Source organism: Myripristis murdjan, chromosome 15 (genome assembly GCF_902150065.1).
Source record: "Myripristis murdjan chromosome 15, fMyrMur1.1, whole genome shotgun sequence".
NCBI lineage: Eukaryota > Metazoa > Chordata > Actinopteri > Holocentriformes > Holocentridae > Myripristis > Myripristis murdjan.
In genome coordinates this window covers 24,113,106-24,129,865 of record NC_043994.1, presented here as the reverse complement: position 1 = coordinate 24,129,865, position 16,760 = coordinate 24,113,106, and the positions used below count along the sequence as shown (strand labels likewise).

At 40.9% G+C, this 16,760-nt stretch overlaps 1 protein-coding gene across 4 annotated transcripts in view; it reads left to right on the top strand.

Annotated features, from left to right (window-relative positions):
• arid4b (AT-rich interaction domain 4B) overlaps nt 1–16,760 on the top strand; it is a 38,534-nt gene that overhangs the window by 2,606 nt on the left and 19,168 nt on the right. For all 4 annotated transcript variants that reach the window (XM_030070042.1, XM_030070044.1, XM_030070043.1 and 1 more), the window contains exons 3-7: nt 9,761–9,871; nt 12,876–12,941; nt 14,282–14,372; nt 14,779–14,858; nt 15,312–15,403. In XM_030070042.1, coding sequence (XP_029925902.1) covers nt 9,761–9,871; nt 12,876–12,941; nt 14,282–14,372; nt 14,779–14,858; nt 15,312–15,403 — 440 coding nt within the window. The remainder of the gene's footprint in view (nt 1–9,760; nt 9,872–12,875; nt 12,942–14,281; nt 14,373–14,778; nt 14,859–15,311; nt 15,404–16,760) is intronic.

Below are 16,760 nucleotides of genomic sequence, written 5' to 3'. Positions count from 1 at the left end.
TGTGTGCTTTATACTTGGCCAGCCTTACATCAATTTAATCAATACATCAACACATTTGCTCCTATGGGTGAACTAGTAGCTTAATCTATGAATACTATTCTTTCTTTAAATGTTACTTTTGTTCCAATTCTTGCACATTAAGCCAACTATTTTGGACACAGACAAAAACAATACATGTATTTGATAAGCATGATTTTGCATTTCCTGCGGCTTCAGTCACATTATGGCTAATACAGCTGGGAAAAGTAATACTGATGTTGTGCTTAGTTATGAGAAGTTATAGAGCTATATGCTGAGAAAGTGTAGTGATATGTGACTTACACAGCAGTGTTTTCATGACCGGTGTGTGTTTAGACTAGGAAAGTGAAATCCGTGCCAAAGGATCAGTGCATATTAATAACAGAATAGTAACTTGTGTATTACTGTGTATTAGTTGCTGCAGCTCTGTTCAATTTGAAAAGTCACAGCTGTCATTGTCTGGGAGGCTGACTGCCATGTAAGCTGTTTGATCTTTTCTCGTAGTGTCAATGGATTAAAGTTATAACCCTCGTTACAATACAAGCTGCTGTGTTTTAACTTAATATCCTGTTGCCATGGAAGCTATGTGCAGAGTGATAACCTGATTTTTTTTATGTGGTATTATTTTTTTATGCTGTTATTAGTTTGACTTTTTCCCTGAAAAGTATTCTTAGTTCGATTTTAGTTGGCATGCACATTAAATATGTAGCCTAAGACAATTCTGAGATAGAAAATGAACACTTGAAGGTAGTGAATGTATTACAAAAGAGTATAGCATATGGAAGATGCCAATACCATTACAAGATTTGTGTGTAGAGAGCATTGGCCAAACAAAGAGCTATCAATATTTAGCCTGTTACATTGGTCTGCATGGTAATATGCTTGCAGTCAGGGTTCAAGTTATAATCTGAGCTTTGTGGGGGTCTCTACAATAAGCGGCATTATGGGGTGGAGATAAATAAAGACATAATAGCCTAACAGGTTGCGCTTTCCATGAGTGAGAGTGTTCACTGCTCATTACGTGGTCCAACACGTTCACACACAGCATGCAGCAGCCCACTACTTATAACAATTGTATCAAGTAGATTGCAACAACCTGAAACTTCCCGAGATGTCTGCGATACTGCAACAAAGTTTGAGTAGCCTGAAATATGCCAATTTAGGCCCGGCGCCAGGACGAACTGACTGACTACACACAACAAACAGCACTATCCACCGTTCTGAAACAACAAGCGATAGTCACATGTATCTCGCCCAATATATATATATTTTTGTTTTTGCTATTTTTCTATTGATGCATAAAATTTAAATAGAGGAGACAAAAAACTAGTAAAAGCCATCCTCTACACATGTTTGAGGCTCACACACTCTCAGCAGGCGTAGTTTGTGCAATATTCCACTGCACATTATGGTGGCTTGGTGGTGAAGTGCAGCCATAACATCATTCACAAGAGAATAAGGTGCGTTTAGTTGTTTCGGAAAACATATTTCGTTTACCCTATTTTTCTTGTTAATGTAAATAATACTAATTACATTGCACATGTCTTATTTGTGATTAAAATGATTGTTTGTAATGAATTAGTGTCCTTCACTATGATTTTACTGCTTTTAATGGGAGTCAGACCCCTCCTTACTGGAGCTCAGCTCCCACTGGTTCCCACATAATTTGAACCCTCCTTTTAGTGGTTAATCGGACTACAGTGTCATTCACTAACAGGCATGTATCCATGTACCAAAAGTATGGTATTTTACGGTGCACAAGTTGCACTGAAGGCATCAGGAAATGGGAAGATTTATTTAAGTATTTATAAACTTAAGTCAATGTTTTCCATGTCACTTTACCCCCAAGTTTAATTGTTTCACCCATGCTGATCTAGAGATTGGGAAATCCCTCAGACTTGGCACAAGGGTATACATTGTCCATATTCCAGAGCCATTCAGACTGCATTCATATTTGTTCCCTTGGTAATGCTGCCTTAACGTGGCAGGATAATTACTGGTTACATAATACATTTGCTTGTCACAGGAAGGTAATGGTATTCTGATTCTCATAAAAAGAAATGTAATTCAAAAAGTAGAACAAGTAGTCAGAGGTGATGCAGAAACAGGTGGGTTAGCAGATAATACCTATTTCACACAGCAGGCCGGCTTTGCTGCTTTGTTGCCTTTACCCATGACCATTTTGCAGCTATTGAATTTCTCTCCAGTTTGATAGCAGTAGGCTATTAATTCACACGACTTTGTCCTTCTATTCACTTTGTCACAGCATTTTATTTCACTTCAGCTTGTGGACCTCGGCCTATTTCCCCCCTTACCTGCTTCTAATGGTGTGTGCTGGATGAAACACTTTTAACACTAGACATTCTAAAAGTAGATGAATATGTTGGATAATTGATTGCAGCAACATGCTGTAACTGTAACTGAGTAATTCCCGTGATTAAGCTAAAATATAGTTGGTCAGCATTTGGTGCCTTACACTCTGTCAGTCCTTTAAGAATGTCACCAGCACCAACTGCAGGGGTTCAAACCATATTTAAATGTTTTATGATGTCAAAGCTGTTTTATAATGCCAAGGACGTCCATCCATTCAACAATATTGCAGTTGCTCTAATAAACATGCTTATAGTTTTGTTAATAATGCTGTGAATGACATAACCTTGAACTTACGGTTTACCAAAAAAGTTGCCCAGGGCACCCAGAACTTGACCATGTAGTTACCACAGTTTGAGTGACTGCAAATTGCTGTCCAAACTTGCTCCAACATGTCAAAACAGTAACTGTAAACACAACCTTTTACCAAGCTGGAGAGTGGAAAAATTGCTGTATTGCATTTGCAGAAAATGCAAACCTTCTGTGTTTTTTTTCTGGGTTTCACATATTGTATATTTTATTTACACATTACACCTCATTACATTACACTATGAGACTCCTCAGCTGTTTTTTGATTATGCATTTACTCTCACATCCTGAAAATCAGTTTGAAGGTATAATGAATTGCCTAGGTATGCTTAGTCGAGTTAATGTTGTCAAGTAATCAGATGTTGTTACAGCTGCCATAGTGACTGTCACTAGCAATGGGTGCAGGTGTAACCACAGCAAAACTTAAGCAATTGTGAAGAAAGACTCAGCGAGCTTGGTGCACTAGGTTGCCTGGGTTGATGAAAGTGTCTCTGTCTGGGAATATCTGTAAAATGAGCACCTTTTTTAAAACTCTCACAAAGATGTAATAACCTTTTGGAATACTTTTAGGTCTATTAATGTCTAAGTATGGTAACCTTTACAACTTTAAATCCAGCTGTTTTAAGTTAGGAGGGTATTTGTACAGTCTGTACAGCCATTCTGAGGCCTTTTTTTTTTTTTAAAGGCTTAGGTCATTTGGGTGCCAGTGGGAAAGGTGTTGCAAAGTCGTGGGAGGTTGGAGATTAAGAACCTCTAAGATGATATATAAAAAAAGTATTAGAAACCATTCTAAAGCCTCAGTGTAAGGAAAAGCGACTGCCACAGCTCAGTCTGGCGTTATAGTCAAATAAAGGGTTTTCATCCAGGCTTGAATAGAGTAAGGCTGCATGCTTAGTAACTGTTCAGGATATAGGTTGCTCTAATATCACAAGCATCAATGATTCGTAGAGCTACAACTGACCATGTCTAATCCTCTAAATTATAATAGCACCCTAACTTTATGTATTGTTATTAAATGTAGGCCTTTTTGTTTGCTTTGAATTGTGACACAGTGTGAGGAGTGGATTTGTTTAACTGGCCTAAATCTTGGTGAATTACCACATAAACAAAGGACATTAAGATTGGTATTTTTTCTAGTTGAAAGCCAGCCATGGCATTGCCAAGGCAACTCTTGCTGAAGCACCCATCACTGGAATTGCGGTGACTCTGGCTTGGACAAAGAGGTGATTCACAGCAGGATTATTGTACAACGTGTGAGCGAGGCTGGGAGGGAGCTTAATTCTTTCCTGCATGCCTCTTGCATGTTCCTTTGTTCAGAATACAAACCCATTCATTATAGCACAATATGATGGGTCAAAAACAGTTGTTTTAAATTTTTTCAGTAACACTGCAGTGTTTTGAATAGTCTGTTTAAAAAGATGTGGTTTTGTATACTCCTACTGATGTACATACATAGGAATTATAGGAACAATAGTAATTTGTTCCATTGTAATCTTGCACAGTTTATTTGAATTAACCTTTTTAGTGCCGACCATCCTTTACCAACTTCTTTGGCCTGAATTAAAAAACAGGTTTAGGTCCCTAATTTCCACTTTTTATGTAACCTGAAACATACTGTGATGCAGTAGTGATGCTTGCATTCCTTATAAATGCATAGACTCCCTTTCAGATTTAGGCAGGACACACCCTGGATTAAACCCTGGACAGCAAATCACACAGACATACTATGGGCATAGCAGTGGCCCAAATGCATCTCTGTTTTGCTCACTTCTTCTGCAGCATTAAGTATGACAAGTATGACAGAGTGAGGGGAGTCTTTGGTCAGTGTCAAGTAAAGTAAGTCTAAACTGATTCTCTCGTATGAAATAAAATACTACTCAAATTATGAAGCATAGCAGTCTGAAAGGAGATTCAGAAAATTAGAGGAAGGGCTCCATTTTCTTGTGACCCAGGCCAGTAACACAAGTTACTTCTGTAAAATTCAGTTGCGCTTACAAAAACACAGAGCAAGCACAATCATTGCATATCAGTATGAGGCAGAAATAATTGAAGGGCAGAATCCGTCCTTTTCTCAATATTGTGGTGGGAAAGTCTCATGCTTCCCCTAAATCTACACCAATTATTGTTGAAACACTGCTTACTTTTGTTCGTGGATGGGTGATAGAAGTAGAAATTGTCCAGAATTAAGCTGCAAAGCTAGTGATGTTTAAATATTTTGTTAATTGTTAATTTAACATGTTTCATCTCTGACCAACTTAGTTATTTTTATCCATGATGCTGTGACTGGAGCAATTATGGCATTATTGAAATGGTTTATGGGTTTTTGTGATAGTGACAATTTTGACATTGTCAAATTGCCGTTTGAAGAACACCAAAAATGAGCAAAAATTACACCAAATTACAGGGGGTCTGTGTAGCGCGAGTGGGAAAGTGAGAGTGTGTGTGTGAGAGAAGGAGTGACTGGGAATGACACAGAGAGTGTGTGTTTGTATGTGTACACATACATGCGTGTGTCTCGGCAGCTTCCTTTTGATCAATAAGGTAAGTCTGAAGCCAGAGCTGACCTCACTGTGGTTTTCTGGAACATTAGCCAAGGCAGAGCTACTACTCTGCAACCAACATGATTGCATAGCAAACCTTTTCTTTTTGGAAAGTGCAAGTTCACATTTGACTTGGTCACACTTATGTGAGGATCTGCCTAGGAGGCTGCACATCCACAAACTAACAGAAAAACATTTATTATTAGGATTTTTTAAAAACCCTCTCCTGTATTTCCTGTTCAATTGGCTTCAGTCGTGATGCACAGAAACTTTTAGATGCTCCACCTAAGTCTTATGATGGCATGGAAAACACTTGGGGCCAACAGACTGATCTGTTGGCCCCGAGCAAACAGCCAGGTCTTCTTTTGGCCCCTCTCTGATCACTGAAATAAGGTCAGGCCACACAACCTGGGGGTTTACGTCCACAATCCGCATGCAGCGCATCACCTCTATCAGCTTGCTATCACTTTAACCTTCTAGTTGCCAGGGAGTATTTTTTGAGTTGTAGAACAAAAAATGCTGTACTCATCCAGGCCGTCGAGGAAATGCTCCATAAGCAGTGGCTCATTTTGCACTAGTGCTTGTGCTGTATGGAGTTGGTTGCTAAATTTTTCATGACCTGAGAGTCTGCACTGAACGGAACTGATCCCGTTCTGCTGTTGCCAGCGTCGCTGTATTTTTGCTTTGCCGAAGATAGAATGTTTTCAAAGCCGTGACTTAAAATAACAGCACTGCCACTTTTGTTTCCTCTGATTAGAAACACTACAAAAAAGGCCTAAATACTGAGCAGGATTCATATCACTTGTAATCAGTGAAAAAGATTACTTGCTTGCAGTGTGCCCAAGCATGCCGCAAGCACTTCAAGGCCAACAGTTTTGGTGCACCATAACCTGTGACATTTGTTTTAGATGCTTCCTCTGTGAAAAGAGAATAGCTGTTGGCATAAGCCTATTTGAGTTGTCTGCCAGTGGTTAAATCTGCACTGCTGTTGGTTGATCCCAGTAGATCATCATTTACTACAGAGTGAGGGCAATGCTTTACATTTTTTTCTCAGATGTGCTCTTTTTAAGCCAAGTCAAACCACAGATTTGAGAACAGTTTAGGCTTGTTTCTTTCCAAGCAAGCCGCAGGTGCATTTTGTCACCCAGTGCCAAGTCATATTTGTGTATGTTTAATCAAGCACGTGTGCCCAGAGAGTATTTTCCACATCAGTGGTACTAGGTGAATAGCCAAAGAGCTGGTCTTGATCGTGCTGGTACTAATACCATAGCGTTGGGTTTTTGCACGCAGAAGCTGAAGTGCCGCTGGAGGCTCATGCCATATATTGCTCTGTCTGCTCTTTGCATGACAGAATCTTAGATGAGGGTTGTTCTTGTTCAGTGCTGGACGTTTTGAGCTCATTACGTGTTGGCAAGAGGATGTTAACCAGTGCACTGGTTAACAACGGCAAAGGAATTCTCCTTCCCTGAGCTTAGTCAACTCGAGTGGTTGAACATCTATCAGAGGGGTTGTTGCAGGGGTTGAATCTGTCATTTAAAATGGGTGTAGAAAAGAAAATAAGTATTCAGTGTTTTACTTTAGACATCTGAAGGCTAAACGCCACCTAATCCAAGGAAATTCCCGTTCATATTTTTAGCTGAATGTAAGAAATTAGGGAGGGGGCAGAGATATCTGTGGAAATAACAAACCACCCTCTATTTGTGTTGGCATGTGAGCATGACAAATGTAAATCTGGCCTCAGTAGTATGTTATCACCCCTGCCTTGTTGAGCTGGGGAGGTCTGGCAGCCCCAGCTGTCAAGATAACCCCCACTGCCCTCTCTGACTCTGAAGCGGCTCCTTTTTCTAAGGGAGAAAGGAGCGCACTTAGTGCAGGGTAAGTGAAATGAGACGATGATTAGTGTGAAACAGGAGACGGAGCAGTTGTACATACTGTAGCAGTCCAGTTTTGTTTTGCAGCGATGACTGACAAGAGAGTTGGTTAGCCAGTGGAAATGGCTGCTGCGTCATGTAAACTTGGTGTTCACCAGGGCAGCTGGTGCTGAGGCTAGGCTCCACTAAAGACTAATGAGGTGTTTATCTGAGAGGAGGGAGGACTGAAGTGCACTGGACTCTGCCCCTGAATCCCATCTGTCAGAATCCCAGAGCCGCTGGAATAGAGGCACCTTGCCCTGGCCTGACTGGGACCCGACCCATGTCTCTGTAACAGAGGAGTTGCAATTCATCAGTTTTTTCAACAAGCAGCTTTGAGTCATTTTTAAAAAGCATTTGCAAGCAATTTGCGTTGCTTGTTTTGTATGGATTATTTGATCATCTTTAGGGATAGGTGCTTTTTGATTTCTATTATGGGACACACTAACCCCCACTGTTTGAAGCTGCTCCTTTACCTTTCTGGTTCATTTAATTTGTTTGCCTCCTTTTTGTTTTTAGCACTAGATAGAGTAAAACGGCTTCAAACTCCAAAGTTTCCCTCGGCTGTCTTTGTTGCTCTTTTCACTGCAGCTATTGTTGTTCTCTGAGTTTTCATCAGTGCTATTTTCAGTTTCCCTTGGTTATGGCTGCCTCTTTAATCTTCATGCGCCCCCCTACTAGCACTGATTGTAAATAAACTAACAAAACAAAGCCGAGATGAGTATATACAAATTTGTATGCTGCACTGTTTTTCGAGTGTGTTTCTGTTTCAGTCAAGTTTGACTTTGTTGTTTGTATACCGCTGCTCTAAGTGGGGTCTTGCATGTCAGGTAAAATGGTAATAAGGCTGCACGACTATAGCTGAAATAATAATCCTAATTATTTTGTTTGATATTGCTATAGAGTAGATTTTTTTAGTGGGGTGTTTTTTTTTTCTTCATCTTAAATCAAAGCCTACTACTTTTAACTACAGAGCATGAGGCTCTAATATAACGATATTATATTACAAATATTATTACAGCCTCTAATCTGTTCATTCAAATATTGACTTGCAGATTTTTAAATCTTTTCTGTTAAGTCAAATTTTGGGCACTGGCATGTGAACGTTGCAACATGCAAGCTCTGTTTTGCCACTCTAATAATTTTAAACGCTACTTTAGCGAGCCAGAGCTCCCGCGTCCACCAGAAAGCTGGGTTATGTGAAAAATGTCTTGTTCCCAGCACAAAATGAATACAGTGTCATTTCAGTGTTTGGCTACAAGAGCATCCTAACAATTCATATTCTGTTTCACTAAATTGAACTGGATTCCCAATGTAGGGCAGCTGCCACTCTTGTATTTTGTATATATATGCCAGTACCTCTAGATATCTACCAGAGTGCTCTTTTTACAAGCCGACCACACTTGCCTGACAGTTACCAAAACACCTGTTTGATTAATGTTGTCATAATCTAATCTGCCTATCACTGATTTCACTCTTTAGTTCCTCCCCTCTGGCTGAAGGTGTGAAAGCACCCGGTGTAGTCTTTGTTTGGAATAAAAACCTGAACACATGGCCTTCCATGGCACATGGTTGCCTATTCCTGTTACAAGGGAGTAATACAATGTTACAAGTCAAATCTCTCAATGTAGTTGCAAGTAGTATGACATAATTATTCAGATAAATATTTTTTTCTGGCATATACACCATTACTGTTGTCATCATTTGAATTTTGTAGCCAAGTTAGCTTTTATCAAGTAGAGTTTGTGATCACAGTCATGTGAAATGTAGATGCATTACATGATATTATAACCTAGGATGAAGTTCTGCATGCCACTTATAATTTCAGTGAATGCCACTGAACAGAGAGCAGCCCTTCCAGTGTCTTGATTAGTTCACAACCACCACATGCCTTTCAACCTCACAAACAATGTCACAGGGTGTGTGAGTTAAAAACCTGCTGTCTGAGGCATTCACCACAGGCACACGTCACATATTCAAAGTGATCTTGACATGTCCCATCATCAGGAAAACTGGCCCACTTTGGGACTGCCCCTTGTTCAAGATGTCCGTTACTAAATATACCACAGTTGTCAGTTATCGCATGTTGAATTTACCAAGGCTATAGCAAAAAAGCCTAAGTGAATTCAGCCCTATGCTACGTGCAGAGCCCCCATGCAGAAATAGAACATCAGTTTTTCTGTGTATTCCAACCTGTGCCTTTGTGTCCTTGAGGGGAAAAACGTTTTGATAAACGTCTAATGATGACACAAGATGCTGCTGTGCGTCTCGTATAGCTTCTTCTTTGTAGTCATCATAGCAGTAGTCAAGTGGCCTTTTTCTGTGCTCCCACAGAGGCTTGTTTTCCAATACCCACAGCAGATGGTATGTGTTTACCCCGGATGAATCACTGAGCTGGGTGGGTTTTGTGTAGCTGCCCCAGACTATGTGAAGTTTGTGTGCATGTCTTACCTGAGCTTTGAGAATACGCCTGTGTCAGTAGGCTCGGGGCCGTCTTACCGACTAGCGTGGATGTTTTAACTGACAACTCTTTCATAGCCAAGTGGTATCTCTGTTCTTTTCTATATATATTGACTTTGAATTCACTCTTTTCCTGGCGTGTTACTTCCACAGACTCTGGAGGAGCCCCCCTACTTGACAGTAGGGACGGATGTGAGCGCCAAGTACCGAGGGGCTTTCTGTGAGGCCAAGATTAAGACTGCCAAGAGGCTAGTGAAGGCCAAGGTGAGTCACATTCCAAAATGTTCATCATTCAAATTAAAAATGCACTCTCTCCCTCTGCTGTGTGTTTAGAGTAGTGGGGTATGGGTTGGAGCTTTGTAGGAATATGAAAAGGATACACACACACACACACACAGGGTGGAACAGCTCAGCTTTTTTATGCTTTTGGGAGCAGTTAAAGTGCAGATGGTCATTTTTTTGTGGAGTGGATCCAAAAATGCAAAAGTCACTATGTGTAGAGTGGCTTGTATGCAGGATTACAAGGTCCTCATGTTACTCAGTCTTCTTGCTTTGAAAAGATTCTGAGAGTATCCCGCAGTTGTTGTTTCTATTTTGTCATGTTTGGCCTCCAGTGTTGCCAGATGATGTAGGGTTTTTTTTTTTGTTGTTGTTGTGCACTTAAAGTACTGCCAGGGTCAAGGGTTTGATTCCCAGAGGGGCCACCTTTGCTAAAAATATTTGCATTCCCAGTACAGCTTGATGCTTTGGACAAAAGCATTCACCAAATTGAATATTTTACAACTAAGTCAAATTAAATGCTGCAAAAATCGATTGGTTTGGTATTATAAGCGAAACATGGGTGACATAACAGCACAAAGGTAAATTATAAGAACATCAGACAGTGACCTTTGCATCAATTTAATGGTACAAAAATATATTTATATATTTATTTGCGCTGTAAATAAAGGTGAAAAATCGACCAGGGGGTCAGGATTTAACATTTAGCAGATCCTGGCCTAACCCACCAGTTGCCTGCTATGTATTTAAACCTCCCCCTTCCCCCTATCTGCTACTGCCAAGCTGTGTGGCTTTGTGACTGCTGCCTCCCCACTGGTTTTATGCCTTGTTGATGAAGGCATTGCATGATCTGCATTGTACAGTATCTCTCATTTCCCAGTGGGACCGGAGCATCTGGATGATACAATAGAGACAGATCGCTTGTCTCTCATTCTGCTCGAGTGTGTGGGAGGAACAAAGATTGGATGCTGGCTGTTCAGTGTGTCAATGTACTGTAGTTCCCCTGTAGAGACAAAAGAGCGGAGACGTTCGCCAATCTGGCAGGGCCAGGGACAAAAATATGAGAAAGTACAACATATAAGACTGTTAAGTTAAAGATAACGTGGAAGTTAACAGGCTCATTTCATAAATTAGGCCTACTCATTGTAATAACTGGTGGAGAACAGGATTTATTTTGGGGTAACCATGGTGTGAATGTGCACTGTATTCCACAAACACTGAATCATAGCAGTTTGCTGGTGCTGTTGTGATTGTGAGTATTTCTCTGTAATGAGCGCATTCCTCTGTAATGAACATTTTTTTTTCAGCTCTTTAATTCATTAATCTCTGTCCGCTTGTTTAACAAAGTAGACGGCGGCAACATATGGCATCGCTGTCTTCTGAGTGATTCTCAGCCCGAACGAAAAGAAGCGCTATGTCATTCATATTTATGATGATAATCTGTGCTAGAAGACCTGTAAAGAACTCTTGTTAGTACCACATCAACATCACTTACTGTGAAATATTCAGCACACACGCACAATCAGTCAGTACTAACCCCGCTTACCATGTGAAGCTGTTGGAAGCAGCGTGTGGAAAAACATGTGCTACATTCAACATGCTTCACACCATCTTCAAGCCAAACGCTGACAAGTTTTTAAAGCATCATGCTGTTTTAATTTCACCATCAATCATGTTCTGCAGCATTGTGGCTAGTTTTTCATTTCCCCTGGATGGATTTGAGGAAATAAAATATAGTAAAGTACATGCTTCCACTAAGCAAAACTTGTTGGACTGAGGCACTAATCCATTCATTATTTTGTTGATTTTCATGTTCTAGCATCAGTTGTTAACATTCAAGCTGTCATACAGTTTCAGTATAGAGTTACAGGCCTCAGTTAAATCATGCAGGAGGAGATGCTCTCAGGTAGGAGGCTGCACGAAGGTTTGGGTGTTACTGATATTCTCTAGCCGAGGCTTTTGGCAGAGAGAGTTGCTTGCTCTCCCGTCTGTGGAGAGGGGAGCCTCCCTGTTCGTCCCTATGAGGAAGGGGATTCCTCTCCTCCGTGGGGCAGGAATGCAATTATCTCCACAACTGATGAAACGCTGCCTCAGAAAGCGATTTCACTATTCTTCTTCCCTTGTCTTTCTTATAACCTGAAAATCCAAGAGCTTTACACTATGCATTTCTCCAGCATGTCAATTTATCATCTTTCTCGGCTTGAATTTCATTCACTCTTAGGATTCCGCCCTCACTGCGAGAGTTTGATTGCCGTTTCTGGTATTGCTACATTTGAACCGACTCAAGAGGGGAGCATTGTCTGAGTTGGTTAGCTTCAGGCTTGTTTCATGAGACAGTGCTTTTCCTGCGCTTCTGTGTGGTGGTTGATTCTGAGTTAAATCAGAGTAAACAAAAGTGAAACCAGTTTTTCAGCATGTGCTACCATTTTTCTTGTATATGCTAAGAAATAAATTTGTGCCCCACAGGTAACTGGGAAAAAAAAGCACATGATATTTGATATTCAAAGTACAGATGGGTGTTTTTTCAATCATTTAAACAGATTGTGGGCCTAAATATGCACTTGTTCTCTTTGGGAAATATGTGACAGTAGCCCAGCCAGTCTATTTCTGTGTCTGTCTTTGTGCTTGTGTCTGTGCAGTGCTGCCAGGTCATCATGCAGATGCAAGATTACTACAGCTTGATCAGATTATGATCTAGTGTGCCTCACCGAGGGGAGGCTGCAAAGCGAAGCAGGGTGGGTGGGGGGTGGGGCGATGGCATAGTGTAGGTCGAACATTCACAACAGAAATTGACCATTGTTTCCTGTTTTCCTGTCTGCAATCTCAAAGCCTGTCTTTTAAAGTAACAATCATTTTTTACTAGAGGGGGAGAGAGAGATAAAGAGAGCTCTGTAAAGTGGAAGATTCATGCAGCCTGGTCAGGCCTTTGGGGAATTGTTTGTTTTCTCCCATTACTGATCCTCCTCCCCACCGCCTCCCCCTTCCCCAGGTGACCTTTAAACCAGATCTGTCCACGGCTGAGGTTCATGATGAACACATCAAAGGACCTCTAAAGGTAAGGCAGCAGGGATGGAGAAGCCTGGGATAATTTGACACTGTTGGACTTTTGTCATAAAACACAGATTGCTGTTATAAAAAGTATTGCACAGAATTATATTTTGATTCACTGAATGTTAGTTTTATTTTAAGTTCAGGCTGTCATACTACTATACTAGCACTAAATCTGTGCTATTGCACTTGTATACTAGTATAGGGTTGTTGTTGTTTTTTTTTTTTTTCACTTTTTTATATGCTGGACCTCCAAGTTGACATTCAATAAGCCATACAGCCCATTTCAAATGATTTTGCCTTTTAAAGACCCTTATATCAAAAGGTATTTTAGTGTGTGCTAACTATGAAGTTCTTGAAAGCATTTCACAAGCATTTAAATGCAAGAAATATGACATTGATCCAGCATCACTGATGTAATGTTTAAATTTATCATATTATTATTATTATTATTATTTTTTGGAATTAATTAAATACATTTTTTACAAATGCATTTTTTGTGCTCATTTTCAAGTTTTTTTGGGGGGGGTTCTGGTCATTATAATTTTTTTTCTTGTAATTTTTTTAAACTAAAATTCTTTTTTTGCTAATTGACTGCTGCTTTGCTAGTTGATCAACCTCTCTCCCCTGTTTCTGAATGAAACCATGTCAGATTCACTTGATTTCTAAAGATTAAAGTGATATGATCTATTTGAAAACTGACGAATCATGATGAGATTGAACCAGAAAGAGGAAAATGTTCACGATTCCTCATAGATTTTCTGCATTATAACAATTTATATTGAATGAAATTACAGTGAAACTATTAAACTATTACAATCAAATCCCACTTTTAAAACCATATAGTTGTACAACTGTTCTAACTGAGTGTCACAGACGATTGCACCATTTATCACAGATTTCTTAAATAAACAACACTGAGCTCAGGAACCTGTATATTCAATATAAGGTGCCTTCTGACCGGACAGATCTAGGGACTTTTTTGAGAAGTTCTCCCCTCTGGGGATGTTCAGCAGGAACTATGAACCTTCAGGGGCTTTTTTGTGTTTGCATTTGCACCACCAGGAACACTGAAGTGATGAAAGTGCATACTCAAAAACACAGGGGCAGTTCTTCCAAAAATTCTTAGAACTATGAAAAACCCTACAAAGAACAAAAGAGCAGTGATTAATCAGACGTTAACTTGTTGCTCTAAAATGCATTTTCAACCCATTCAAATGAATATTGCAGCAACAATAGTGCTGCTGTTATTCTAAAAAAAAACACACAAAAAAACAGTATGTTGGTATGTTGTAGTTAAATAGTATTGTTGGCATGCCAAATGACAGCTGTGTGTGTGTTGCTCAGGTGGGTGCTGTCGTAGAAGTGAAGAATCAGGACGGGGTGTATCAGGAGGCCACCATCAATAAGCTGACAGACGCTAGTATATATACTGTTGGTAAGTCAATAAGAAAGTGTCTGCCTTCCCTTCTGTTTGAGAGACTCGTAAGCCACTCCTCCTCAGTGGAGTAAGACTTAAAATAAAAGGTTTCCCGGGGACGTGCTTTCCTGTCCTGTTTCAAAGCAGCCAGCAGAGGGTCCTTGAAGCAATAATAAAGCTGTGAGCTGAAACTGCGACTGTCACTGGCTGCTGCTGGATTTATCCATAGCCTCAAAAGTCGAGCAAAATTTGTTTTCATCAAATCATAAAACCAGCAGACATTTTGTAACTGAGATGGAGGAGTTTGTTTGTGCTTTAGAGAGTCTGTATGTGTGCATGTGTGTATGTGTATGTGTGTATGCGTGGACTTTTGGCCTACATACAGCAGCCTAACAGTTAGTCTCTCCTGCTCTCATCTCTGCAGTGTTTGACGATGGCGATGAGAAGACCCTCAGGCGTTCCTCTCTCTGCCTGAAAGGAGCACGTCACTTTGCAGAGAGCGAGGCAAGTCCCCATTGTGCCGTCCTGCAGTTTTACACCAGCCCAAACTCTCAGCTTTCTGGGGGAAACAAGGCTCAATCTTTCCCTGTGTTTTTTTAATCTCAAATCGCCAACAGTCTCACATCTTTCCTCCTTGTGCTTGCTGGCACTTGAAAGCAGCGCTGAAATTAAAAGACTGCTCATGAATGGTCCCACATTGGCATTCAGAAGTTCAGCTGCTGTGTGAAATGCACCGTGTGAAATATTTCCAGGGAATGTGAACTGATATCAGAGCAAATTTGCCAAATGTAAATGGTGTTATCCATGGTGCTGGGTAAATCCCCGCCTTTGTTAAAGTCACAGTACCTCATTGGCAAGATCCCGTAGAGAGAATTTCTTCAAGGTATGCGGGATAAACCCTGTGCCGTGGGGTCTGATAAGGTGACACTTGTCCTGCTTTTTTTGTCTCCGTTGCAGACGCTCGATAGGCTCCCTCTCACCAACCCTGAGCACTTCGGCACGCCTGTCATTGGCAAGAAGGGCAACCGCGGCCGGCGATCCAACCCAGTGTGAGTATTGTCCTCCACCTCTGTCAATTTTGCTATCCCCAGATTACACTGAAAAAACATAATGGGACAGAGGGCTGTGGTGATGCTGGAGAGGGATTTACCGTATGAGATCCACTCACAATCATCAGCAACGGGCTTCCCAACTTATATACCGACAGGGTAGTTGAAATGATAGCTGTACTTTTATCTCCATCCCGTCATAAACAGCCCCTAAGGCATGGAGGAGGAGAGCCTACTCGCCTCCTTCTGCTACTTAATCTGGCAGAGCTCTTGTGAGTGCACGCATGCAGGAGAAAGGCAGGCTGAGCACGGTGTGGCCCTGGTGAATGTTATCTTTTGTTTTTTTTCCTTCTTCTTCTTCTTCTTCTTCTTCTTCTTCTTTCACTCAAATGTTCCAGTGGGTGTTTTGTGTTCTGATGTGCCTTCTCCTGCGAGACCGCCAAGTTTTCGTTAGGGAATAGGAGCAGCTGAGGGGTTTTGGCGTTGGATATAATTGGGGCTCCTCTCTGTTATAAAGAGGACACTCTGCTACATAATCTCATTCTCTGACACCCTCCCTAATGGCACTCAGAGAAAAGTCAATATTACTCTGAACGTTGATGCAATATTGACTTGGAACAGTCCCAGCTGCACATTAGCACCTTGGACCTGTTGTCTTCCCGCGCACAGTGCACTAACAGTGTCCTTATGTCTGAATTACTTGCATTGAAAAAGTTATACAGCATTAGATTGTATTCCTGATACGGAAAACCAGAACAAGTTGTTTTTAAGTGATACTGTGATTTCTTGTTTTGATATATTATTATCTTTACAAAAAAAGGTTAGCTGATGAGTTTTCACTGCTGTTGTATCAGTCATAATATGGAGGGAACTCTTACCTTCATGAATTTTAATCTCTCCTTTGAGTAACGAGTATGCTCTGGCTGTTTATGATCGTGATTCAGAGCTTAGTTGTTGTTATTGTTGTAGTAGTGGCTTCAATGATTTACTGCTCTTGAGTCCTGCCAGACCTTGTGTATATGTACACAGAGTTGTGCTCGGAGCCAGCCTAGTGAAGCATAAAAAGAGGGCCGGGGATCTGTGGATCTGTTTGCCTGGTGGTGCTGCTTGCATCACTCAGACACATGGCTGCCTGTCTGCTGGCGACGGTGAGGGCTCTCCCCATGCGGAGGCCCGCTTGAGCATCAGGCTGGCTGTCAGACAGCAGAGAGCGAGCCGGCTCATCAATAGACGGATCCTAATGAGCACTCGAGTGAACCTAATGTTTTCCTGTGCTACATAATGATAAGCGGAGAAAATTTGTGGAGGGTTTTGTCGTGCTATGGATGATCACACTAATGTTTTTTTTTTTTTTTAA